Consider the following 27,211-nt stretch of genomic DNA (forward strand, 5'->3'; position numbering starts at 1 on the left):
TCTTCTACAAATGTGGACATTTATTTCAACAAAATGTGAAAAGAATACATTTGACTGATGCTCCTTGCTCATCAGGGTATGTGTCCGTCGAGTCTCAATGAGACCAGTGAAGGCTGCTTTGTGAACGAAGGGACTATGGCAATCTCAACTCGAGCAAGTCTTGGTCAGTACATCATTTCTACTCCTCCGAGTTCAGTAACCTTGCACATGGAATGGTCTGTGGCTCTTCCCGGCTGCTCTGTATGACAAAGCCCTGTCCAGGGGAAGACCCACAGGGAGGCGCTCTGGGGACGGGGGAGCAGGCCGTGCAGGCTTCTAGAGAGGAACCGTATTCACTTACTGCATCATCATCATCTGGTCAAGGGGGAGACGTAAACTGAGTGTGACCCACCTGCCTCTGGAGAAACGCCAGGGCAAACAGAGGGGTTTGTGGAATTTTACTAATTATGGAAAAAAATCAAAGGCCAATCCAGTTTTTACTTAAGGTGATACCAGCAGGAGTGGATGCCTCTTTCGGGACTGAACGTGGTTCCCACCTCTTCCTGCCCTCTCTGGTGGTGCTGAACGCTGGCACCTTGCACCAGGGCCGCCTGACCGAGGCTCTGCGCACCAGCGGGCAGCCAGTGACGTAGCCCGCTCCCAGGGCCACCTGCACAAGCGCTTCCCAAGGAAGGGCGGCGGGGCTCGTTGTGCGCACACTCTATCATTAAGGCTCAAAACTGTAGCGTGTACAAAAGTATTCATACCACCGCACTAAAATGTCCTAGTGATTCATTCCCTCCTTGGTCATCAGGGACACGTGCAATTAGCTGCACCACGAGAACTGGAGGCTACACCAGCCTTGATCACCTGCCACTCTGGCTTTAGGGACACCAACAGGGGAATCCATAAACTCTTTCCTCCTCGGGTAAATGGGTTGTTGAAAATAAACTGTCTCTACCACTGATGTGGAGGCTCCTGCCGCTGGCCAGGAAGGGCCCAGTGAGCCCGGAAGACAGCAGCACCACGACAGAGTTGTAGATGATCTTAAGGTCATGTGGGTTCTCTGTTCCCTGGAAGCCTGCTCACACCGGGGAAGGCCAGTCCCTGGTGCTTAGAGCAGAGATGTCACCAGGGTCCCTTTCAGCAGCTATGGGGAGACAAGCTGTGCCTGCTGCTTGCGGACACCCCAGGAAGAGACGAGACCCAGAGGGAGGAGGGACGTCCGCTGCTAGGAGAGATGCCCTGGATATAGAGCTGAGTGACTCTGTAGGCACTAGTAACCTTTTGTAATGATCAAAGCTCCAGGCTTCATAGTTAAGTTATAATAACCTTCCAAGTCCTAAAAAAGAGAGACTATCCGGCCCACACCCTCGTGGCAAGAATAACTACTTATCGGCAATGGAGAGGGCCATCCCCCAGGCTCCGCTTTGGCCCCGCTCAGTCTGCTGGACCTCCCACGAGGCTCCCAGCAGATCCAACAGTTGGGTTCGCAGGGACATGCAAGGTAGTGGTCGGTCAACCATCTTTCCGTTTGTTCTGAGAATCAAACCCACAGTTGAGGCCCCTAAATCAACAACAGTGACTCGGTCTTCTTCTTGGATCAGGGTTTTGCCCTCATCTTTGAGGCCCCAAGGACCTTGAAGATTTCACAATCCACGAAGAAGAAACAGGTACCTTGATGTGATTAAACCGAGAACTATTCCTCTCCTAATGCGTACCGGGCTGAACGTGAAGGTAAAAAACAAAACGATGGACTTGAGGCTTCCTCCTGGGCCCAGCCCTCCTCTGCTGCCTATGGCTGCAGGCTCATGGGGCCAGGGGTGAGGGAGGGCTGCTGACTGCCTGACCACAACTCCCACTTCCCCGGGCTGGGGCCCAGGAGCTGTCAGGCCAGGAGCAGCAGTCCTGCTTTTGTGTAGTGAGACCTCATGGTACAGGCTTGTACCCTTCATTGCCTTCGCAGGTCCTGGCAGGGACAGAGGGCTGTAGTCACAGATAAGGTAATAAATACTGAATGGGATGGGTGTGACCGCTGGGGGCTTTGTGACCCTATATCCCAGTATGTCATGCATAACCTGAAAACGTTCAAGGGGAAGCAAAATGCCACTTGGATTCCAGTGCTGCGTCTCCTGTGCCTTCTCATTAGAGTGGTTTCAGCTGGAAGAGGCAGCTCTAGCCCTTTTCTCCAGAGGCAAGGCGGGGATGGGCAGGAGGCTCTTTCTACGTTGAAGGGGAGTCCATCGTGGAGAGGATCCGCACGATTTCTGCTCGCTGTGTGGGTGAGATGTGCTGAGTCATGTGGACGATGGAGTCCATGGCAACCTCGGGATTGGCCTGCACCAAGCTGGGGAGGAAGAGAGGGGATGGTGAAGGAGAGAGCCAGCAGTGTCTAGATGAGGGGAGCTTATGAACTGTCTGACTACATGCTGACATTTCGGCTCCTACCACACCTCATTTGTCTTCCTACGTGGAAAAAGTCCCCAGCAGCAACGCAAGTACAAGATGGACGTGACACGTTTTGCTATATCAGAAAGTAAGGAATTACTTAAAAACAAAACAAAACAAAAGCATTGGGGGCATGTCATAAAGAAATTGGAACTAGCACAAAGGTGTTTCCACTGGCTAAATCTGGGACATTCTGGGCACCGAAGAGTGTAATAAAGAATTGCAAATTATTAAAAAAATAGAAATTCATTATTGGTGTAGATTAATGAATACCTACATGAATGGAGGAAGACAGAAGACTTTTTGCTTACAGGAGAGCTGGAGTGAGGACTGGGGAGGACACAGAGTTGGAAAGTTATCCTTCTGTAACTTCGCCGTAAAGACTGGATCAGACAAGAGCCCTCCTTGGATGCTAGATCTGGGTGGAAATCCTGATGAGGAACAGGAGATCTGCATGGTCTTTAAGCGTGTCCCCAGAGAATGACTTGGAGCAACGGGGGAAATCAGTAATGATGCAGTGGAGAAACTGAGTAACGCCTTGACCAGGTGATTCTAACACCAGGAAGGGCAGATGACAGGCTGTCTCTGCATGTGGTACCCCATGAAGGCAACTTCACGTATGTACTATTCCACGGAGAACATATAACCTGAAGCTAACCATGAGAAAACATCAGACAAAATCAAAACGAGCAATGTTTTACAAATGGTGGATCAGGGGTGCCTGGGTGGCTCAGTCATTAAGTGCCTGCCTTCAGCTCAGATCATGATCTCAGGGTCCTGGGATCGAATCCCGCATCGGGCTCCCAGCTCAGTGGGGGGGTCTGGTTATCCTTCTGCCTCTCTCCCTGCTTGTGCTCCCTCTCTCTCAAATGAATGAATACAAGCTTTAAGAAAAATGGTTTATTAGATATAAGCTTCTATCAATGTTGGGGCGCCTGGGTGGCTCAGGTCATGAGAGTGAGCCCCACATGGAGGTCTGTGCTGAGCGTGGATCCTGCCTGGGATTCTCTTTCTCCTCCTCCTCTGCTCTCTCTCAGAAAAACAAAAACAAAAACTTCTATGAATATTAAATTTACTAAAATCGATCCTACTGTGGTTACAAAAGAGAACATCCATATTAGCAAATACACACTTTAATATTTGGGGTAAAGGGCCATGATGGCCATGACCTATGTGACTTATCCTTAGCAGGTATATGGGAGCATGGATCTGTGGGAAAGCAAGCACACTCAAGTGATAAAGCAGATGGGGTAAGCTGTAAAATAATGGGTCGATCAGGGTAGAGACTTGTCTTCTGCACTGATATTTACAAATGTCCCCGGCTGCCTCCACCCCCTTGGAAGGAGAAAACTGAAAACTCTTGGCTCAGGAAGGGAGGAGGTAGTTTGTAGTTTCCCACGACGCTGCCATGGCATCAGCTTTTCTCACAGAATCCTTCATCCAGTCTGAAGATCTGCACTTGGAGCTAAGAGTTGGGCACAGTGAACTAAGCCTTCATCTAGCAGAGATTACTAAGTGCCCTAGAGACCAGGAGCTGACAAAGAACAGTGTTTCAGGCTCTATTTTTATTGGACGGTCAACTACAGTGGTCCCAAACAGAAAAAAACCCACAAAGATTGTAAGGTACCATCTCATGTTTTGTTCTTAAATCTTTGCTCCTTCCAAGGAAGCGAGCCCATTTTCTCCTACAGAAGTCCCCCACTGCGGGTCTCACCTGCGGATCTGCTTGAGGACATAGTCTCGGCTGATGTATTTGATGTTCTCCTCGATTACTGAGCGAACGCCGTCTTCCTCGGTCAGCTGTTTCTCCAGCCACTCCACCAGATCCTTGTTATTGTCCCACACATAGGCCTGCAAACAGACGACTCTTGGTCAAAGACCCGGGGCCAGGCCAGGCCGGACACCCTGATTGTTCACGATCTGGAAAGTTCACTCCAACAGCTTGCTCACTGTAAAATAGTTGGTCATGGTTCTCCACTCTAGCTGGCATTGTAGTGGAAAGAGGCCCCAGGATAGGAGCAGTCCTCATTCTCTTTCCTTCTTTTGGTTCTAGATGCCTCTTGGGCCCCTGGAGGCATCCGTGCTCACAGTCTGACTCAGGTTCTATCATTCCAGGGCTCTACCTATCCCTCAAAGGCTGAGAGAATGTAATCAGCTTATGGATTTGAGAGAAACAGTTAAAAGCCCAAATTGTTTAGTGAAGTGCTGATTGAGGGGTGCCTGCATGTGACTCTTGATCTTGTGGTTGTGAGTTCAAGACCCATGTGGGTATAGAGTTTAAAATCAACATGTGTTTAAAGGAAAAATTAAGGCGTGCCCGGGTGGCTCAGTTGGTTGAGCATCAACGCTTGATTCCTTTTTTTTTTTTCCTTAAGATTTTATTTATTTATTTGACAGAGACATGGTGAGAGAGAGAGCGCAAGTAGGAGGAGTGGGAAAGGGAGAAGCAGGCTTCCTGTTGAGCTGGAAGCCCGCTGTGGGGACCTGAGCTGAAGGCAGAGGCTTAACCTACTGAACCACCTGGGTACCCCTCCACACTTGATTTCTGCTCAAGTCATGATCTCAGGGTCATGAGATCGAGCCTGGCACCCAGCTCCATGCATGGCGCAGAGCCTGCTTGAGGGTCTCTCTCTCCCTCCTGCACTACCCCCCACTTGTATATGCACTCTCAATAAATAAAAACTAAAAAAAAAAAAAGAAAAAAAAAAAAGAAATGTGTCTTTTCTGAGGAGCTCTTAAAATATGTCTCTAGGCCCTGCCAGGCTGGCAGAGGAGTTGTCTGGTTGGGGAAGTGTCAACAAGGCACAGAGGGGGAGGTCTTGCCACTAGGGGAGAGCTAGGAGGTCAGAAACCGACCCCCCATTTTACTTTCTATGGGAATATTCCAAAGGGGCAAGGCGTCTGTAACCCTGAAAATCTCAACAAACCACCTTGTGCCTCCTTTTTTTCGAGATCATTTAGCTGAGTATTTCCTAGGTAGTTGACTACATAATAATTCAGGAGTGTGTTAGAAACCTAATAGCCTTCTCCTTGCTCTCTTCTCCTCTCATTTTCTTTACAAATCATTTAGGAATCGTTTTGTTAATGGTTTCCGGAAAACCAAGTACCACCATTAGGGCTCATTCATATTTATGTCATTTTGTTTGGGTAATTAAACACAAAGCTCGTCATTTAAAGGTGCGCTATCCTTCTCTGTTATCACTAACGAAGTCAAAGTCAGAATGACAATGAGTTGGGCGCTGTAATTTAATAGGTGGGTGCATTAGGGACTCTCAGAGGCTTTGAGACTTGAGCTGTGGCTCAGGAAACGTGTACACAAGCAAGGCGCCTGAGCCATGGCTGTCGCTTCAGGATCCGTGAGGCATGGGGGTGGGTGGGGGTGTGAGGGTGGGGTAGGGGGGTGGACACTGTCTTCTTCACACCCATCAAGGGCAGCGGGGTGCGGTTTTCTGACTTTGTTTCATGCCTTCAAAAAGAATGCTTTCTCACAGATTCTCACTTGCTCATCTCTGACTTAGCTGGTGAGTTAGCTGTGTCTCCTCGCTTACTACATCATGTGATTGACTTCCATAGTTCGAGAAATTTTTACGCAGTCCTTCATGGTTGAAGGATTAAGGAGCCCAGGATTAAGGGTCAGCAGCGCGCCCTTCCTAGTTCTGGTATGCAGTTCTCTTTCTGGCCCCCAACATGGCCGCTCTGTTTGGAGTAGTGGCTACGGAGATGGGCTCTTCTCATCAGGGTGGGATGGCCAAGCGGGTGTCAGGCCCAGCCCCGGTCAGGACTGTGCCGCCGTCCCCATGGCAAAGGGCAGGGAAGCGTCTGGTTATGGAGGAAAGGAGGTGCTACGTCAATCTCTATGGACGAAGTCGGGGGGTGGTGATGTTTTCCCCATAATGCGGTGGTCTTCTCTCTGGCACCCCAGCACTTGTGCACCCCCCTATGGATTGGACACACTGGTCCTCTGACCCGCTGCCACCAAACTCGGACCCTTCCAACTTTGTCGTCGGTGATTTAGACTTCTTCACAGGTTGAGGACTTATGCACATGCCCTCACTTATGCAGATTTTGGGGGTTGGAAAAAATAGTGAATGCTTCTTGGGTTTCAGAATGGGAAAAAAAAACAAAAAAACAAAACTAGATTTACCCAAGAATCCCAAAGCCTTTAGTTTAGGAGAATATTTAATACTCTTATTAATCATTTTTAATCCGTTTGCTTTTAATTAAGAAACAGCATGATGCTTTCCTATCAACATATGCCAGGGAGCAGATTAATTGTGGCTTAAGATAACTCTCCTTGATTGGTGTAATGTATTAGCTAACGAGATGCCTGCTTCTAACGGCGCTCAGACACTATGCTGGAAAGCGAGCTACCCTCTAGAGAGAACTCTTCTGCCTTCCCCTCCCACAGCCACAGAATATGCTAGGTGTTTAAATGAAACATTTAAAAAGTTCCTAGACAGGATTAAGGCAACACATTCCAAGTTTTGGAATTGTTGCTCTAAAATCTCCTCTTTGAAGACATGGCTCCACGCATGAAAGATCTGCTGTTTGCTCAAAATAGGACAACTGGATGACAGCCACTGAGCCAAAGCTCAGTAAAGTTTCCCTCACGGTGTAGTACACCAAGGCGAAGTGGTCACAACTCCTAGTTGACAGCACCTGGAGCGAAAACAAACAAATGGAAGCATCCACGGTGCCAGGGGGTTTTCCTAACGGGCAAGGAGGGTTTCAGGTACGCCGTGGCCTAACCACATGCACCAGGAACAGCAAGGCTCCCAACCAAGGAGTTAGGGAGGCTATGGGTCCTTGTCTGCCCTCCTAGAACAGAGATGTAAGACTCATCATTCCAGCCATCCGGAAGGACAGGCCAACCCTATTCCCCAAAAGAAAGCCATTATCATTTTCCTCCTTAAAATTATAAAACCATGGCTGATTATTCCAAGCATTCCAGTGTGGATTTTAAAAGCCAGTGTGAAATGCTGGGCTGCTAATCTCATGACAGGCCTGGGCTCATAAGTCACCTGCCTCACACTCCTCCCAATCAGAACATTCTAATACCAATAAAGTATTGATAGTTAAACATCACAATGTTGGCCTTACAATACATGTTCAGCGGATGCTTTATCTTTCTCTGCATCAGTGGATAAGTATCTCAGTCACTACGCCATTTCACTAATTGTATGTAGTAATTAGTCTATCGCACAAAATCTAAATGACCTGTTTAGAAAGTTTCCTTTCAAAGTATTGGATAGCTGTTAAGTCCTCCTTATTCAGTGTACAGGAGGGCCAGAGAGTGACCAGGGCACAGTCTGATGGATGTGAGTCCCGATTACCATGCCCTGTAAATAACTCATCTTGTGGGCTAGCTGGAGACCCCTCCAGCAATGTGATTCTTTTTTTCTGAGGCTTTGGAGTAAAACAGCAAACAGCCATGTGGGATGGGGCGGCCTGTGGACCCCGTCTCCTCAGCTGGCTCCAGGCGCAGCCCTACCCGGGGCCAAAAAGTGTTTTCCAGGTTCTGCCTTCCCTCCTCCTTCCCAGGCCTGAGATTAGAAGTCTGGTGTACAAGACTTGTCCAGGGGTAGCTTGAGGCCGGGTTTTGGGGACTGGGGAAATCCAACAACCCTGTCAATGGTGCTTTTACCTCTGTCATCCTTATAAGGCCTCCACTGACTGGCCATCTCGTTTGGAAATCCAGAGTAAGAGTGAAGGGGTTGTGAAGGGTCTGGATTGTAAGAACATGCTGGCACCCCAGACTGTGGGCAAGTCAGAGCAAGTCGCATCAGAGGACACGTACTGAGAATGGACCGTGCCCACAGCTCCCACCACAATCAGGAAGTCACACATCTGTAGCTCTTAGCTCAGCACACATCAGAGGGTAAACTGAGCTGAGAGGAGCAAATGGGCATCATTTGAGTGTCTACTGAGTGCTAGGCATTGGCTTCCATGCCTTCTTTATCATGTCATTTAAAACTCACTGGATCCCGTGAAAGAAACATTATCTCTATTTTACAGAGGAAGGGACGAGGCTTAAATAAGTATTATGTCCAAGCCGGCCAGGCTGGGATGTGCAATGTTCGTGACATTCTGAATACCACGTTCTGCTCTAGGCCCCACGCCACGCAGAGTCTCATCTCAGTTGTTACTACTGAGGCTTGGTGGTGGGGGGGATCAGTCTTTGAAATACCACATACTCAGACTGTGGGTCTGAGAATCAAGACTGAGAACCTACACACACAACAGATGCACACTGTGTTCCTATGACCCGACTTAAACCCAAGTTCTTGGTACCATTTCCGGCGAGCTGCAGTGATGCTCTGCTTCCGTCTGCAGTGAAGCCCTGAACCATAAACCTTACGATTTCCTACAACAGGACTGTCCCAGTGGGTTCCAACAGAGTCCTGTGACTCCTGGGAACAGATTCCTCTACGGGAAACAAAAGACTTGCCTTGCTAAGTTATAGAGCATCACGGTGTCTTCAAATTTCCTGTCTCTCAATCTCTTTCTTCAGAATTAAGATTTAAAAGAGAGAAACAAAAACACAAATTCTCTGGGACAAAACACACAGCATGGCTCATAGACTCCTATCACCAAACACCTTTCCCTGCTAGTAACCGTGGTGAGGATCAGAGGGTCACTTCCTGGTGTAAAGCCAAGGTCCAGACTCTGCCGGTGTTTGCACTCGAGACCCCGTGCACAGTATCTATCACTGTTTGAAGAACCAAGGCATGTGTGTATGTGTGTGACATTTTTAAGGTTTGCAGCCAGTCCCCCGTACGAAGCTGCCTCTGTGCCTGCCCTACAGAGGCCACACCGACGGCTTGTGAACTGTGCAACACTTTCTTCTCTCAAGGGCGCTACAGATCTTATCAGCCACCCCGCGCTCCACTCGTCCTGCTGAGCCTGCAGAATATGGAAGGAGGTTTCAAAGCCACATCCTAGCATCACTGCCCTTCCTCCCTCCTCGGCTGCCCTCCTGGACTAAAGAGCTCAAGAGAATGTGGTTTTCTGTGGATGGGAGGGAGGGGATAGCCTTAGTGCCTGGGTAGGGTTGGCTCCCAGGGCTTCAGGCAGCCTCCGCCTGCCCTCAGGGACTGGGGCTGTCTCTGGCACTGACTCCCAGCTAGAGTCGGTACGTACGTAGCCCACTGTTCTCCATCTCTACGAGATGGCAAGGACCTGCTTCTCTGGACGCACTGTCCCCTGGCTCTGGGATGCTAAGGAACCACTGAAGGGCCGAGCCACTCACTTCATGTTCAGAGAGAAGCTATTCCTTCTCCTCATCCTTGTGCTTACTGAGGCCGTGCACGTCCATTACTGACTAATGTGGTAGGAAGGCGGTGTGGGCCTCTCCTGGCCACACACACACACACACACACACACTCCATTTACCTAGCCGGCCACTCTTAACTGTAGAACAACCTCTTATTTTACACTTGCGTGACTTTCAATGCCAACTTCCACTAGAAGCTGCCAGTAGCCACTGACAAAATTGTCTCACTCAATTATGATGCCACAGACTGACCTTAACCTGAACCAGGTGTCACATAAGGCTGTGCTCGCCCGCTGCACATCTGAAATATTTATCTAAAGAAGCTTTTCAGTCGTAAAGAAGTGGGGAGGCTTAACACAGAGGTGAATCTTAGAAGCACCCAGATTCACTGGCTTTAACAATGACGGCAGATCTTGGGAGTTCCTTCTTGAGAACAGTCAGCAGAGGCGTCAAGCAACGCTTTGCAGGAAGAGGCTGAAGGGCCCGCCCTCTCTCAGCGCGCTACCCAGGAGGCACCCAATGTTCTGACCAGAACAGCCACCAGGAAAAGACAGTTTCGGCACATAGAACCAATATTCTGATAACATAAATATATGACATGTATGATTTACTTTTAACCCATATAATAACTACCAATAAAGGTCCATTTCTTTTTCTTAGTGTAAGTAAACAGAGAAATAAAAGTTCCAACTCCTTCCTCCCATCCTCTCATGGACTGTGTTGTGTAGCCTATAATTCCAGGGGCAAATGCTGGTATCTGGTCAACCTGGGCTCAGACCCATCCCATCTTGGGGCCAGAGCACCAGGGACAAGCTCACTCACTGTGTGGGGAGGAAACAGGGCTCAAGCCTATAGGCTTCCCTTCCACTTTTGCCTTTAGAGGCCTAAGGGTCCTCAGTTTGGGGTTAAGGAGCAGAGCACAAAGGCATCTACCTACCTTCACAGTTCCCTCCACCTCCACAAACCAGCGCCGTAACATGGCCTGGATCTGACCATCGGTCAGCTCTGGGTTGGCATTGTGGATTTTCTTTTTGACCAGGTCCTCCAGCAGGAGACGCCTCAGTCGCCAGTAGAAGAAGGTACGGGATGTTTTCCAGTCCAGGATATCCTATGTTCAGATAAGAATAAGCTTAGTCACCTCAGCCCTAATCCCTGCTCAGTGCCCACTCCAGAGGGAGCTCCACAGGCACAAAAACCTATTCTTTAGCAAGCCCTCAGAGGCTTGACACTGGCCAGGACTGTAGCACCTGCCACTGTCTCCCCAGCTCAGAGCTACAGTTCCCTACCCAGAGCACAGCACACGGCCAAGGGCCTCACTAAGGTGAGCTCCACGTGTGCCTGAGATGTTCTGGGAGGACCTGTGACTCTCCAGATGATGAGACAGTGAGGAACTGGTCTGGAGCAGAATGGCTCCAACAACTTGCACACAGATCCAATGTGACTTGACTGCTGCTGGAACCCAGGCACCGGGTCCGCAGCCTGATGACCACCGGAGCAGTTGTTCGTAGAAGAGGGTCATGAGACGCAGTCTCCCACCAGTGAAATGGAACTTGCCTTCTGAGGAGTGTAGAGTCATGTAAATCAGAAATTGTTTTGGGATAACAGATAATACAAAAAAGGGAAAAGTCTCTCCAAAAAAACCTGAAAATGGTTTGATTTGCACCAGCTGTTTTAACCCACCCCTAACAGCTTTCTGCTTGCGAGCCAGTGTGTAGGAGACACATGCCCGCCGCTCGCAGGGCTCTGACATGTCAGGAGAAGTGGCAGCCACCGTACTTACGTTAATAACACCCTTCTCCTGCATCCGGCCCGGTGTGTCGTGCAAGTCAGCAAACTGCACGGCTACCTGATGGTAAATGGGAATTAGGAATTCCTCCCGCTCCTTCAGCTTGTTTTCCAGCTCCTTCCGCTCTGCTGGGCTGAGCTCTGGGGTGCCTGCAATTAAGCAAACCTGCCCGTCACACTCTGTGCTGACCCGGAGTCTCTCTTCCGCGGTCACAGGAAGCTCGGAAGCACCCCTCCTCCCTCTGTGGCCTGGCTCTCCGTGCTCTTCACCACCGCTTTACTGAGTAACAGAACTCTGTGAGATGCCAGATTGGTCCTTATCTTGCCATGGGGAACCCACATGTCCTCCTTTTGCTGTGGAGGTCACAACTGTAAAAGCAGCCACAGGAGTCCCTTCTCTCCAGGTCCTTCTCTGAGTGGGAACCAGCAACTGCATGGGGGCCCATGTCTCCTGCATCGTCTTACAGCCTGATGGCCAGGCCCCTCCTTCCCACACATGATTCCATGCCTGGGCCTGACTGACCAGCATTTGCGCAGCCAGACCATTCTGCACGTGGGACAGGGGAGGGGAGCAGTCCCTACACCTTCAGGTCCAGACCAGCAGCGCCTTCTCCCATGTCCACTCACCCAAGGACTCCTAAAGTGGCAGCTGCTGTAACTGCACAATCTCTAATCTCAGGCTGGAAAACTCTTCAACTGACATCAGTAGCATATAGTCTAATGAGAGCCAGACCTGTGTGTCTCCTGCCAGCTCAGCAGATTAGATTAGCCAGCTTCCTAGTCAACACCTGGGCTCCTACTTCCAGAGCCAACCCCTGACCAGACTGATAAAGACATTCTAGTTCTTAGGCTAAAAGTGAAGGAAGAGGGGAGAAGAGAAAGCTAGTTCGCAAATCCCATCTGGACCACTGAGCTTCTAAGCACACAGCACCCTCACTCAACAGATTCCTCTAAGGAATCTGGAATTCCCTGTAGCAGGGAGGACCCCTGCCTGCCTGCCCTCCACCCCCCCGCCCCCGTCTTCAATCAGTGGTCTCCCAGTAGAGGTGCTGCCATGTTAGGCTTTCTTCCTAATTGCTCTCTGAATGGGACTTGTAATCAATACCACAAATTTAGCTGCCTGCCTAGTAAAAAGGAGTAAGTCTAGCTGAAGGAGCTATAGGTGACAGCCCCTGGTGTTGGCGACAACCTGAAATGCTTTGTCACCAAAGCTGACAAATAAATACATGACCACAGGTGATGGGCTGGAGAAGAGAAAGGTCTATTTCAAGCATGTCTGTCTGGGAACAGGCCTTGCTCTTTATGCCACTATGAATCATATGACATAAACAGCCTTGGGCTGCTGAGTGAGCCGTAAGTATTCTAGATAAACACATGTTAATAGAACAGGGATGAAGCCACAGCACCCAGTTTTATGAGGTTTTTTAGATGCCCACCTCCACCTCCTTTTTTTTTTTTTTTTAAAGCCCATCACTACTTGAAAACCACAAGGAAGAGAGCTGATGGCTATGTCTTCCTGGGCGCTCCCATAGAGGGCAATCACACTGGGGCCCTAACATGCAGCAACCTTCTCTCCATGCCATGCAGAGCAGGGCTGTGGGATAGGATGAAGGCCCATCCATTCTGGGGTGGATCTGCCTAAAGAGCCGACGGGAGGAGCGCCAACTGATGCCTTCGGAGATGAGACTATCTCAGTAGTCTCCTAGACAGGGAAGCAAACATTTTTCCTTCTCTAGTAAGAGGAACTGGGGCTGTGAAGCTGGGGCAGGAAAAACAGAAGATGAGCCTGGCTGCCATAAAAAGCAAGAAAGCACTCAAGTGACTGACTCAAGTTAAAAGGACACAGGAGCCAGTTTGAACGTATTCCCACTGGCCAAATCTGGGACAGTCTGAGCATCAAATTTATCAAAATAGGATGATGATATTAATTACCAGAATATTTATGGAATGAAATAGCTTGATAGTCCATTCTAATATAAATAATTAAATGGGGGAAAAGGGAAGGGAAAGTTCTCCCTTCTAGCAGAATAATAATTAATAGACAGAGAAGGAATGATGGAATTAGAAAATCACCATTTTGAGGTGCCTGGGTGGTTCAGTGGGTTAAGCCTCTGCTTCCCCCTCCCCCTCTACCTGCCTCTCTAACTGTGATCTCTTTCTGTCAAATAAAAAAGAATAAAAAGAAAAGAAAAGAAAAGAAAAGAAAAGAAAATCACCATTTCACCACCATCACAGCAATCGATTCTGCCAAGAATTACCAATGTGTACTAAGAACTACTGGGTGAGAGTTTGATGAGGAATGGAATATTTACATCATCTCAAAGTATCTCCTCATAAATTATAAGCGAACAAAACCTTAAACAAGTAATCACAATTACCATCACCAAGAATAGGACAGCCTGACATATGCCTCCTGATATGATGTCCTGATCATAAATAACACTTGGCAATATTCCTGCCAAAAATACATTATCTGGATTTAACCATGGGGAAATACAAAACAAACCTAGATTGAGGACCATGCTACAGAATAGGGGCCTGAGGTATCTGGCTGGCTGGGTTGGTAGAGCATGTGACTCAATCTCAGGGTTGTGAGTTTAAGCCCCATGTTGGGTGTGAAGATTACTCAAGAAAAATCTCACCCCCTGAGCGCCTGGGTGGCTCAGTGGGTTAAGAAAAATCTCACCCCCCCCCGCCCCAAAAACGGTAGCCTGTATTCTTCAAAAAAAAAAAAGTCAAGATGATGATAGACTAAATAACTGAAAACAGGCCACAGTGTGTGGTCTAGAGTTAGATCTCAAGTCTGTAAAGGATATTATTGGGACAATTGGTAATATTTTGATATGAATCATGAATCAGATAGTAGTATTGTTATCAATGTTATAGTTCCTAATGTAGATAAGTGTCTTGGGTTATATAAGAGAAAGTCTTTGTTCTTAGAAACATACACTAAATACTTTTGGATAAAGGAATACGATGTCTACAAATGACTATCAGAGGGTTTGCAGAAACTGTGTGTGTATGTGTATAGAGTGCACAGGCAAGCACATGTACATGAACACACAGAAATGATAATGCAAATGGGACAAGATATTACCAACAGGTAAATCTGAGAAAAAGGCATCAGAAGTCCTTTGTACTATTCTAGTCACTGTTCGGTGAAACTGTATCAAATGGAAAGTTAAAAAATAAGCCAAGCTAAAAAAAAAGTTTTTCCTGGCTCCCTGATGCCAAAAATCAGAAGCCAAAGTTTATATTTGTGGGGTACAGGGCACCATTCTAAAGTGCTTCGTATCTATTAACTCGCTTAATCCTTACAACAACCTCAAAGCTGGTATTCTTGCTGTCTTCATCTTACAGGTGAGCAAACTGAGCCACTGAGAATTTATGTAACTCACCAAGGTCACAAAACCAGGAAGGGGCAGAGCCAGGTCTCAGGTACAGCAGTGTGGTACCCTGAAGACTTGGGGCAGAGGACAAGGAAGTGCTTCAGTAGCAGAATCTCGTTCATTTCAGGAAAGGCTCAATGATGATGGCAGGTGGCTGGCTGATACAGCCGAAGTTCCATCTTAGTCCCATTCCATAACTGATACCAAGACAACGCTTCTAACAATGCCTGCTCTGTAGGATCAATTTCCTGGGCATGTCTAGTATTTTTAAGATTTTATGTATTTATTTGAAAGAAGATACAGAGCACGAGCAGGGGTAGAACAGACTCCCCACTGAGCAGGGAGCCTGATTTGGGGCTTGATCCCAGGACCCTGGGACGATGACCTGAGCTGAAGGCAGATGTCCAACTGATTGAGACACCCAAGCACCCTGTCCTAATTTTTTGGTAAACATTGATCATATTTACCACATTACATTTAAAGTGTCTGTTTATGAGATTACATCTTCAATCAGTCATGTCTGTCAAACCATTTCTTTATACCCCAAGTCCCTAATACAGAGTGTGGCCTATAGCATTACTCACTAAATATTCCTCCTCTGACTTTCTTTACATTCCACTTGATATGAACACAGTGTCATGCAGATTTGGCTGCCCTGTTTCAGAACACCCAAATGAAGTGTTGTTACATGAGGCCAGACCTGGTTCCTTGACTGCCAGGGTGAAACAGAAATGTTTACTTCACTCTGAGTAAGCAGTCATCTCTCTATCAAACAAGAAAGCAGTGACTTTAGGCTCATTCATTACAGTGATCCAAGAACTTGTCCTTCTGATGCTACTGGGGAGTGTTTAAAAGTTCATGTAGATGGTTTCTGTGACATGGGACCTGACAGGCACAGCCTTTCTCTCCATAGCCCTTGCCCCCCTCCCCGACCTTGTTTTCCACTCTTTAGTCTAAGGTGGCCCATGACTTAGAAATTATGCACACTTCTCATGAAGGGCAGAGTGCTTGGTGTCCTCTGTGAGTCACCTGAATGTATGTTTTACTCCTTAATCAAACAGTACATCTGCACTTGGGAGAGCATGCTGTTCACTCTTGGGTTGTAGCAATAGGCCAGACTCTAAGTCTGGAGCCACATTCAGGTGCGGTGCTATTCAGGGAGGGGACCAGTTGTGTGGTGGGACTACGGTTTTGCAACACTTCTGTACTGGTTGCCAAGCAGTCACGATCCTGAGCACTGTGAGCAATCACTTCCCACCCTGGGAACTCGGGCCACTCTTGCTCCCAACACTAAAACCTGCTGGGTCCCTGAAACCTGCTGGGCAGGCCCAAAATTTGAGGGTGGCTCCTCGTGTTCCTGTGAGATCAAATGAACACCGTAGCAGTTTTCCCAGCCAGGGAATAGGGGATGAATAGGATAGCCAGGGATAGCAGGACCAAGGATACGGATGAATAGGAAGTTCCAGACCTTTAGAACATCCTCTCTCTGGGTAAACAACCAACACTATGCTTATATATGTGTATACCTGTACCATATACAATGCATACCGTTTACTGAGCACTTACTATGTGCCAGGCACCACACTTACTGCTTTCAGGATCACACAGCTTGTAAATCACCATGCACAATTCAGACCTAGGTCTGGCCAGCTGTTAACACTGCTGCCAAGCTGCAGGCCTCAGTGTCACTGAGCACTTTCCAAGTTGCTTCATATACATCACCTCTAACCCTTTATAACAACCCAACCTTACAGACAGGGCATCTATTTTACAAATGAGAAAAACCAAGGCTCTGAAATGTAAAGTTACTTGCCCAAAGGCATCCAGCTCTTATGTAGCAAAGTCAGGATTTACACTTGGTTATCTCCAAGGCTTGTGTTCTTCCACATGAAATGGCATCAACAGCAGCTCAAGCAGGTGTCCTGGCAGTGGCCACAGATGGGCAGATCAGCTGGAGAGTTTAGTTCATTGTATGAGGAAAGTAGTTAAAAGCACAGCTCAGGGGGCACCTGGGTGGCTCAGTAGGTTAAACCTCTGCCTTCAGCTCAGGTCATGATCTCAGGGTCCTGGGATCGAGCCCTGCATCAGGCTCTCTGCTCAGCAGGGAGCCTGCTTCCCCTTCTCTCTCTGCCTGCTGCTCTGCCTACTTGTGACCTCTCCATCAAATACATAAATAAAGTCTTTAAAAAAAAAAAAAAAAGCACAGCTCAGCACTGGGTGCAAAGGGGGAAGACTTCTGGGCTTAGGAGTACAGCATCCTGGAAACAAGGTCTTGGCTTTACCAAGTTGGAGGGAGAGACAGGGCTGGCTCCTGGACTAACAAAGGTCTTATCTACCCAGACAAGCTATTCCAGAGCTTTAAAAGAGTAACAACAAACACCTGCAATGATGGGGCACCTGGGTGGCTCAGTGGGTTAAGCTTCTGCCTTCAGCTCAGGTCATGATCCCAGGATCCTGGGATCGAGCCCTACATTGGGCTCTCTGCTCAGTGGGGAACCTGCTTCCCAGTCTCTCTCTGCCTGTCTCTCTGCCTACTTGTGATCTCCATCTTTCAAATAAATGAATAGATTTAAAAATCTTTTAAAAAACAAAAACAAACAAACAAACAAAAAAAAACCACCTGCAATGCTCTGGCCCTCCTGAGACTAGGAAGATCACAGAACATTCTCCCAAAGTTTGCCTTGTTTGATTCCTTCCTTAATGCCTCTGATCGCAGTTCAAGACCTGCCTTTAAAAAAAGCATCAAAGCAAGGAACAGAAGTAGAGGATGTGTGTATTTTAAAAAGCACATGAGAAAGTTAAGGATATGTGTGCTTTAAGTTGGGGGAGAAAAGGTTTGCTAAATTTTATTTTCTAAAAAATAAAAGGCTGCTCTTAAGCTAGTTAGACCCTTGTATAGCACACTGAAGGCCCCTCTCTCCTTGTACAGCAAAGCAGCCAGCCCTGGTAATGATTTAGGGGAGATTAACAAATATGTCAATGTCTATTTTCTGCTTAATTTAAAAGCGGCGTCTATAAAGATTTTTGACTTCTGAACCCTGTTCTCCTGAAAGAAAGAAGGTAAGAATGAGGAGGGGGATAAAGAGTGATTATCCTATCATCGATCGTTTGTCAGGAGCATTTCTTATTCACTGGACTATTGTAAAAAGCTAAGCTCTCGATCAATCCTGTAAGCTCCCTGTACAATTAAATATCTTGGAATGGTTTTCTTTCTTTTCTGGCCAGATTGCAGGGCCTCAGGGTTTTTAGGAAAGCAAGTCGTTGTGTGCATGTGCGAGTGTGTTTAAGAATATGCTACAGGGAGGAAAGTCATTCTTTTTCTAGAATCCTACTTTAGGAAAAGGCTGAAATGGGAGAAGAAAGGTAGGTTACTCCCATCTCTTCCCTCCCAAAATAAAAAGTCCCCATGAATTCCTAAAAATCCAACCTTAGAGTTAAAAACACTTTAAAGAGCTGAATCCAGAAGGGCAGTACTAGTCTGATCAAATGAGAGCTGTTACTGTGCTAGAAATGTTGAAGTACCTCTTCTCTCCTTTAATCCTCGCAAACACCCTCCAAGATGGCTGCCTTATAGATGAGAAAACCGAGGCACTAAAACAGGGCAGTAACGTGCCCAAGGCTTTGAAGCTAGGACACCGTGGAGCGGGGATCTAGGCTTAGACACTCTGGCTTCTGAGCCCACCAGTTTTTATTTTTAAAATTTCCCCCAGAGTGGGGTGCACGGTTCCTGGAAGTATGGCAACAGCAGGTCAACAAGTGCAGTGGATGGGAGTGAGCTCCTCTTCGGTCTCCTACTTCCAAAAATCCATTTAATACATTGTCCTCGGATAGAGGACGTATCAGATATTAAACTGATAAGAAAAGATACTATACTTGATCTTAGCCAAAAGGCCAAGAAGCAATGTAGAGCCAATGCCCTTTAAATGAAACAAGTTAAAGTGACCCACAAGTGTCCACAGGGCACTGGCCTGTCAGGTGTTCCCAGGGCCAGGATATAATGAAAAGCCACATCTCTCCTCCATGGGGTCAAAGCTGGAGAGAAGCTTCCCAGGAGGGAGCTGATTTCTGTAGCAGGAGGTGTTTTTTTTTTTTAACCTAGCCATGACTCTGAAGGAGGGCAGGAGGGGAGCCTCACCCTATGGACAGGCACATCATATCCCATGGTGGAGGATTTGGGGGGAGGGGTGAGACCTTCAAAGCTTAGAATAAAAATCAGGCTGGTAGGCTGAAAATTCTCTACTCAGCCAAAGGCACTAGGTGACCTTGCAGAAATCTCTTTTCTGTGCTCAGTTTCTCATTTATGTAACAACAATCCTAAGCTGGTGAAGAGGGAAACTGTTTTATAAAAGAATATGATATTAAAGTGCTTTTTATTTTTTAGTTATACTAAGAAGCCTATGTAAATTTAAACCCAATTTCAACTTTTATGGGCCCTTCTTCCTTCTCTTAAGAAAGCAATTTGCTTTGATTGGTTAAATACTTATGAAGCTAAAGAAAAGGATGAGACCACCCTCCTCACTCAGCTCCAGAATATCTCAGATAAAAGAACACACACCCGTACCTCAATTTTGAGACTGAAAAATCAGCATAAAAAAGACTGGAATCTTATTAAGATTAAGAAGTACGAACACAAGTAGCTGTTTAAAAGATCTGTGTAATCACATTTTCAACGTTAAAAGAAATTCCTCTGTAAAGATGGTAAGATAGGGAGAAAAAAAAAAAACCTTGCAAAACGATTTCTGTATCCATCACAGGTGTGCCTTTCTTTACACAAAAGCATTCTGGAAAAACTGTGTAAATCAGATCCTGTTTTAAATGCCTTAAGGGAGCTATTTAGAAGGAACCCTGCAGTGAATCCTTTGGTAAAGCAAATAATCCTTTTGTAATGGGAATAATTTCTCCGAATGTATCTAGTTTTTTTTTTAAATCCCATTTTCATATATCTGCTTTTCTTCAAAGGGACCACACCTATCTAAATATACAGCTACATTTGCATATTGATTTTAATAGCAACCCTCTCTGGGATGTTTAACCGTAGGTTCCTTGCAATGGTGTTAGTGCTCTGCTGTTCGTATTTTTAAAAATCATTACAGTAAACCCAAAGATTTCCAAATAGGAATCAAAGAATCTGTTATTCCCCCCTTCAGCCCTGTGCCCCCATGCAGACAGTCCACATAAGAGTCAGGAAGCCGAACAGAATTCTCTGAATTCCCGAGGCAGTTAAGTCTCAAAGTCTTTACTATTTTCCTTTCCTTAGTTGCTCCTTTCCCTCCATCAGCCCGACCCCCTGCCCCTCCAGTTCTAGCAGGTCAAGGAATGGGGCTCTGGGTCAGCTGGGGACAGGCGAGGAACAGGGTCTCTCAGACATATTCTGATGACAGCCCCGAGGCAGAAAGAAGCTTAGGTTCAGTCCAACAAAATGCCAGCCAGGTCTCTCCATCTGACAGAACTGTGAACCACTGCTTCCTGGGATGAGGCAAGCCCAGGTGCTTTGATAAATACAACCAGATGAATGGAACAGACCAAAAGAGCCCCTTCTCCTCCCCAGAAAACGCTGTCACTGCTACACCATATTGCATCAAACCAAAGAACTTCTGAATCAGTGTGATGAGGTGGGTGGTAAGCTGCTGCTCATTCAGGGAAAGAGGCACCTGTCTACCCCAGGGCCCAGGGCTTGGACGGCGATGGTGCCAAGTGAGGACACTGTGTGTTCAAGAGGTGACTGGGCAAGAGGCCACTTCCCACGCATTAGGACCAGAACTAATTTCCCTTCTGACTTTGCAGGCAAGGATGCTGCCTTCTGACTCAAACAAGCAACTCTAGCTCTTTTCGGCTTACAACATCTTTTTTTTTTTTTTTAAGATTTTATTTATTTATTTGACAGAGAGAAATTACAAGTACACTGAGAGGCAGGCAGACAGAGAGAGAGAAGGAAGCAGGCTCCCTGCTGAGCAGAGAGCCCGATGCGGGACTCGATCCCAGGACCCTGAGATCATGACCTGAGCCGAAGGCAGCGGCTTAACCCACTGAGCCACCCAGGCACCCCAGCTTACAACATCTTGAAGATGGACACAACTGATGGAAAAGCATACATAGCTCAGGTACTTTGATCACTTCTGCCAGAAAACCAGCTTAACCCCTGAATCCCCTTAACCCAAGGAAGTATCCTTTTCCTGTTATCTGGCTGCTTAAAAGAAAAGGCTTGGGAGGCAGGCATTCCCATAGATGTCTCCAGGCACATTTACCCTCACGGGGTAACAGCAACCCTCTCTGGTTAAATACTTATGGGAAGCCACAATACTCACTCTGCCCCCAGGAAGCCTTGGGTAGAGGGGTGTGCTGGGCAGAAGGGCCAGGCATGGAGCAAGCACAGTGCCCAGCCAGAGCTGCCCTTGCCTGTGTCAGACTGTCCCTCTCAGGGCTCCATGTGGGAACAGCTGGGCTGCTGCATGGCAGGTGCCCAGCCGGCTGGGAAGAGGCCCACGTTCGAAATGTGTGTCTGGAAGAGTGTGTGTGTGTGTGTGTGTGTGTGTGTTTCAGGAAGTAGCTCCTTTGCCTAAAGACTATTTGTGTTGAGGAAGAGGGATGGAGGGGACCTTATGTTTGCTTCATACTTGGACTAGACAGCTCTCTCTCTCAATTGATATATCATTTCCTTCTAAGCACAAGGCAAGGGTAAGGATCCAGGAGAAAATCTCAGGTCCTGGCATCAAGACACAAGGCCAGGAAGGCCATCCTACCCCACACCCACTCCCTACTCCTTGCTCGCTGAGGAGGTAAGGATGTCAGGGAGACATGAAGAAGGCTGGGGCTCTATTTCCAGAGAAGAAATTCAATTTCCTTAAGGGATCCAGACTGGTAGGTTGTTATCTGTCCTGCACGGACTCTACCAAGCCTGTTCTAAGAATCTGGCAGTGTAAGACCATGGTATTTGGCCTTTTATCACATTTCTTTCTCTCTTTACCTCTGTCAGGAATATGTGCTGTTTTCATGCTTTTTGATAATCATGAACTACAAACTAGTAATTCACCTTCTACCCAAACGAACTATATAAAATGAAGAAAGGTCAGTTTTTAAAAATAAGAAACCTGAAAGAGATTAACTGTTCAGAAATTACATATTACTCATTATCCTTGGAGAATAAATCATAATTCTGTTTTTGAACACAGTCAATCTGCTGTGCATTGGTTCATCTAAGTGATCTGACAGCGTGCTCCCCAGTGTAGGGGCCAATCTGGGAAGAGATTGGGAACATAAGGTAACATCCACTCCTACAGGCTTTCTCCTAAATCAGATTTTTCTCAGTGGAATTGGCTTTAGACAACAAAGGGAAAGAATTCCTGTTTAATTTTGTTCAGGCCCAGTACTCAGCTGAGGTAAAATCTGGGGAAATCCTAAAAAAGTAGAACAAAGGGAACCACAGTTCCATTCTGGGCTCTGATGTACATTAATTTGTGTCTTGGATGATTTAAGTCTTCTTTTGGCCTTAATCTCAATCTGGAAAATGAGGTCATTTTCACCCACTTTGTGAAAAAGCATCATGGCAGTCTTTGATTCTAGGCACTGATTGAGAAAGGAGCCAAAAGCCAGAGCAAACCCCAAAGGAGCTGAGTTCATAGCATGTGCTGTTCCACCCCCGCTGGCCTGTGACCCCACAAACACACCTAGTATGTGTGATCTTCCTGAAAAACCGCAATTGCCTGAGGGGCATGACCACTCCTATTTCTTTCGTATTTCTTTTCCTATACCACTTGTTCCAAAAGGAGACCTATGCCACACAGATACCAAACGTGGCTGTCTGCTTCTTCTAATGATTAATGTGGAAAAGAAACGATGCCAGTCCCCATGCTTGAAACATGCTTCATAGATTTAAAGCCAATGCACATTCATCTGATCTTCAGAGTGGCTGGGTGGGGGCGTTATCCCCACTTCTGGATGAAGAAGCCAATGTTTGGAGGACTTACAACAATTTACCTGCATGCAACCTAACCGAAACTTGTACTGATTTTTATTCTAGATCCACTCTCGTGTTCCTGACCTGCCCTGGGCCAGAGCCTGCTTCCCATTTAGCAGACTAAGGATTCTTTCTCTAGTGCCAATTTGGTCAAGGTTAAATAAATACGGTTTTCTTCAATGCAGAGAGGAAATTGATAATGAGATGATTTGTAACAAATGATTAAACGGCCATCGCTTGGGAATCTCCTCCCTCTCCCCTTCCTGTATTTCAAAAGTTAAAAGGTGCTGTGTGAAGGTGGGAGCGATATCACTTTCAAGAGAAAGAAGCTTCGGCCCCACACCCCTCACCATCCAGCGGTTCTGCAAACAGATGTCAGAGAGGATCCCTCTTCCTACCACCCAGTTACTCCGAAAGGATGATAACAGCCATTGGGGGGTTAAAAAGAGGCAGTGAACCCCCAGTTAATGAGTAGGAATTCAGCAGGCAGTGTAAGATAAATGGAGCTTTCTCTGCTTCTGCTGGAGTCAGCATGAACTGCGGCCCTGCGGCTTGTTTGTGGCAAATGGAGTGCGCGAAATATCAAAGGGCAGTGATCCAGAAGAAGACCGACTTTGACAAATTTTAAATTGGCCAGAAAGAAAACCAGCAAAAAAGGGGGAAAAAAAAAAAGAAAGAAAGAAAGAAAAAATGGGGAAAAAAAGAGAGAGAGAGAGAAAATTATGCAATTCACCGTGTCCTGCAATTGTGGCCCTGCTACCTTTGTACAGAATTAGTGGTAAAAACAGCAGCGAGGATTGCCTGATGCTGGGAACAATTATGAGCCATCTAAGTGAGATGCTTATCAGTGGCTGAAGCTTTTAGAGCTCTTTCTCTATACAGTCGTGAGTAACTTGCTCTGGAGCTGCAGTTACTTTAATTAAAGTGTATAGGGTTGGTCAGAAGTAATTATCCTGTTTGGAGAAGAAAGAGAAAAACACCACTTCAACAATTCTGGGTGGCAATAGATTTTAGAAACAGCTTTGCCAATTCTCATTGTATGTGTGCACTTCCCATAAAAGGATCAGGCCAAGATGGGTTAGAGTTATTGGCGGCTGTTACCTAATGGCAAACAATGGGACGCACACAGGGTTTATTAGAACCCCAGTCACTGTGCTTGGCTCAGGGCTCCAAACTGCTGGGATGTGCAGTCTCCAGAGTGCAGGCAAGCACTAGGAAGTTCTTGTGTCTCTACATGGTGAGCATATAACGAGTCTGCAAATGGTACTGTATTAACTAAGTTACTATTTGAAACATAAATGAGCTAGCATCTCTCCTTTTTATGCATTCCATTCACGGAGTTTCACTACCTTCTGAAGACAATCACTGTGTTCCTTTAGAAAAACAAAACCAAAACAGACCAACAAATACAAGAACCTCAAGCAATTATCTTCACTAACACATCTTGGGGCTAGATGGGAGATCTGGGCAGAGAGAGAGGTGTTTTAAAGGAACTGAAACTCATTCAGTCTCTGGACTCAACTCAGGGCTCCCAGGCTTGAGTCCTGCATGCAAACTGAAGCTCTCAGAAAACGAGCAACGGCGTTGTGGCTGGAAGCATCACGCGTGCAAATGTGCCCAGGACTGGGCTACTGCCGCCACGGCCTCTGTGCGGAATCACACAGTGGGCATTCTTTACTTCTGTTTCTCTGGCTTGGGAGGGCCCCAGAACACCACTTGGCTAGGTCTTCAGCCTCTCTGTCCCATGACACTGACTCAAATCCTTCAGAAATGAGGCGGGCTTGTCCAAAGACACAGACAGAAACAGGGCACTGAAGCCTAGGATATTCTCTGCCTGATTAGCCTGCTCCCCAACAGCAATTTCTAGCTAATCATTCTTTACAAGGACATCCACAAGGCCAGAAAGATGAGCTCTGTGAATTATAAGAAAATACCAGAAGAAAACTTGGGTGACTTTTGCTTTTTTTAGGTCCCACTTTCCCTCCTACTATATACACTATTTCATCCTACCAGGGCTCTTACCATATAGAGGACAGTAAATAAAGATTATCATGAATTTGATCAAATGCTTCAGTGCCTCCTCCTCTGGCCTATGAATGCACTCATTACAAATCAGCTGAATGGCTCATTGATTTGCCAGGAGGACAAGCAGACATACCCAATCGCTCAGCCAAGCGAATGTAGACTGGGTCCACCCGACGCATGGTTTTCACCAGATCCTTTCTGCGGAATTTGATTTCTACTGTCCCCTCTGGCTCCAGAACTGATCCCCTGGATCAGAGAGAAACAAAACAGAAATAGAGGCACTTTAAAGGAAGGAGACAACAGAATGAGGCCAGTTACAATGTGCAGACCAGGAAATAGCTTCATTATGGTTTTGGCCACCCATGGCTCACAGAAGTAACCTCAGTGGGGAAGAAGGCATCAGAAAGTGTCTCAGTGGGCTGTGAAAAAGGCCAAGCAAAAGCAATTAAAATAATTCTCATGACCATACCAGTCTACTTCCATCTCCAAAGAGGAATCCATATTCCACCATCTATAGCCTTAGTTAAGGGTAACAGGAATCACATATTTTTCCAGGGGGCACAAAAAAGATGATGTGGGCACAGTGGCAGGGGAACAACCTCCACACTTAGTCTGTACAATGAGGGATAGATGCTGATTGGTCCCACACACAGCTGTCAGTTTGCTGGCGGGACTCCCACACATGAGGCCAGGCCAAGCAGGAGAGAAAACACTTGGCCTACCACTACAGAGCGGTCTCTAGTTTCTAGTGTGTGCTGATGATGTTCTACTACCAGGAACTTTACTCTAGACAAATTAAAAAACAACCACCACCACCTTTTACATTAAAAAAAAAAAAAAATTATAGCTAATACTTACTATACACATGGCATTGCACTAAGTCCTTACATATAAAGAGGACTTATCTGTGATCTGGTGTCAGATCAGGGGCTAGATTTGGATTTAAAAATAGTCTCTCAGTATGTACTGCTAGCCTAGGGATTTCACCATAAAACTACTGGGCTCTCCCAAGCAGCTATTAAGAGAAGGAGGCTAAAATCTTGGACAAAGAGAGAAACAGGTCCTCTAACAGAATGATTGGAGGCAGGAATTGGCGTGGACAATGTCAAAGAAACACAATGTGAAATTTACCTATTTTGGAAAGGGTTGAAAACAGATTGTGGAAGGAAGCTGGATGTGGTCTGTTTTACTTAAGTATTTTCAAGGACCACCTCCCAACAAAAGCCTGGGACTTTCTCTTGCGGTTCTCTGGGTGCCGTGAGCACGGTGTTCTCCAAACCTCCTAGGAGGCCAGAGTGAGCAGCTCTGGGTTGAAATCCCAGAACGTGGCTGCTGTGGTGCCCCTCAGTGCCCAGCAGCGTGGCCCACAGACAAGCAGCAGCAGTTCAGGGCAAGTAAGACCACTCCAGGTTCCTCGTCAGCCAAGGGCAGAGCTGGGTTAAGAGGCTAGAACTCCACAGACTAAGAATTTAGTCCTTCCACTCCGACTCGCCTTGAGCTCCCTCCGTCACATATCTAAGAAAGAGACAGTAAACAGGCCTATGTGCACAACAAATGGGAGAGAACCCTCCAAGTCTCTCCTGGTGCCTGGAATAGAGGACGTCTTGGTAAAAGGATCTGGGCTGAGGGATCACACTGGGAAAGCCTGACTCCCACTACTTTCCTCCTCATCCTACGAGACACTATTTGGAATATCTCTTTTTCTGACCATGCAGCCCACTGGGAATAGACAGATTCAAATGAAGTTCTCTTGGTTCTAATGTTCTCCAGGAGGAAACCAAACGTTAGAGGACCCCTAGGGACAATGAATGGAAATCAAAAAGAAATGCTACCTGCTCTCTCGGTCAGCGTACATTTCCATGTGCCGGGGGTTGATGGTGGGGTCGATCACAACCCAGGAGCCCCCCCGGAGCTCAGCCTGGGGAGGAATGTACACCATCACTGGCTGGGAGCACTCCCGTAAGCTATCCACGATGTAAGCACCGAACTTTAGCACTTGATCGTACATATCTGTGGAGAATGAGACAAATGAGAAAGTGTGAAACAGTGCTTCCAAATATTGTTCACGTCATGGCACACACAGAAAATAACACAGGTGACAGGCCGAGGGGTTCAGCTACCCCAGGTCCTGCCCTGCCACCCTGGAGACTGACAGGATGGGCATTTCCACCTGTCTTCTGTACAAGACTACAGGGGATCTTCAGAAGCACAAGAGAAGGGTACTGTCTTTCACAAGACACAGTGTGCAAGCCCGACGGATTGCCTATCCACTTGATAGCCTTTTGAATTGCTGGATTCAGGTCTCATCACATTAATTCACACTTGCTCTACAAATGCTGAGTATTTTTCATGTCAATA

General features: G+C 46.9%; 1 protein-coding gene across 1 annotated transcript; it reads right to left on the reverse strand.

The window, feature by feature from the left end:
- On the reverse strand, positions 1–26,859 carry LOC309858622 (acetyl-CoA carboxylase 1-like). Its single transcript, XM_082751341.1, has 6 exons — positions 26,686–26,859; positions 24,987–25,099; positions 11,481–11,635; positions 10,638–10,808; positions 4,142–4,278; positions 1–2,326 (listed from the first exon to the last, which is right to left on the reverse strand). Exons 1-6 carry the CDS (start codon positions 26,790–26,792, stop codon positions 2,203–2,205), a joined length of 807 nt encoding a protein of 268 aa, XP_082607467.1. The 5' UTR covers positions 26,793–26,859; the 3' UTR covers positions 1–2,202.
- Positions 26,860–27,211: the final 352 nt, after the last annotated feature.

The sequence above is a fragment of the Mustela nivalis genome, assembly GCF_964662115.1.
Source record: "Mustela nivalis genome assembly, contig: HAP1_SCAFFOLD_2949, whole genome shotgun sequence".
NCBI classification, from domain to species: domain Eukaryota; kingdom Metazoa; phylum Chordata; class Mammalia; order Carnivora; family Mustelidae; genus Mustela; species Mustela nivalis.

Bases quoted from the DNA above. Each gene is read 5' to 3' on its own strand.
- LOC309858622 (XM_082751341.1), bottom strand. From the start codon at position 26,792: ATGGTGTACATTCCTCCCCAGGCTGAGCTCCGGGGGGGCTCCTGGGTT. The intron at 25,100-26,685 runs GTAGCATTTCTT...TCTCTGATCCAG, and splicing joins TACGCTGACCGAGAGAGCAG to GGGATCAGTTCTGGAGCCAG. The intron at 10,809-11,480 runs GTAAGTACGGTG...ATCTGAACATAG, and splicing joins AGGAGAAGGGTGTTATTAAC to GATATCCTGGACTGGAAAAC.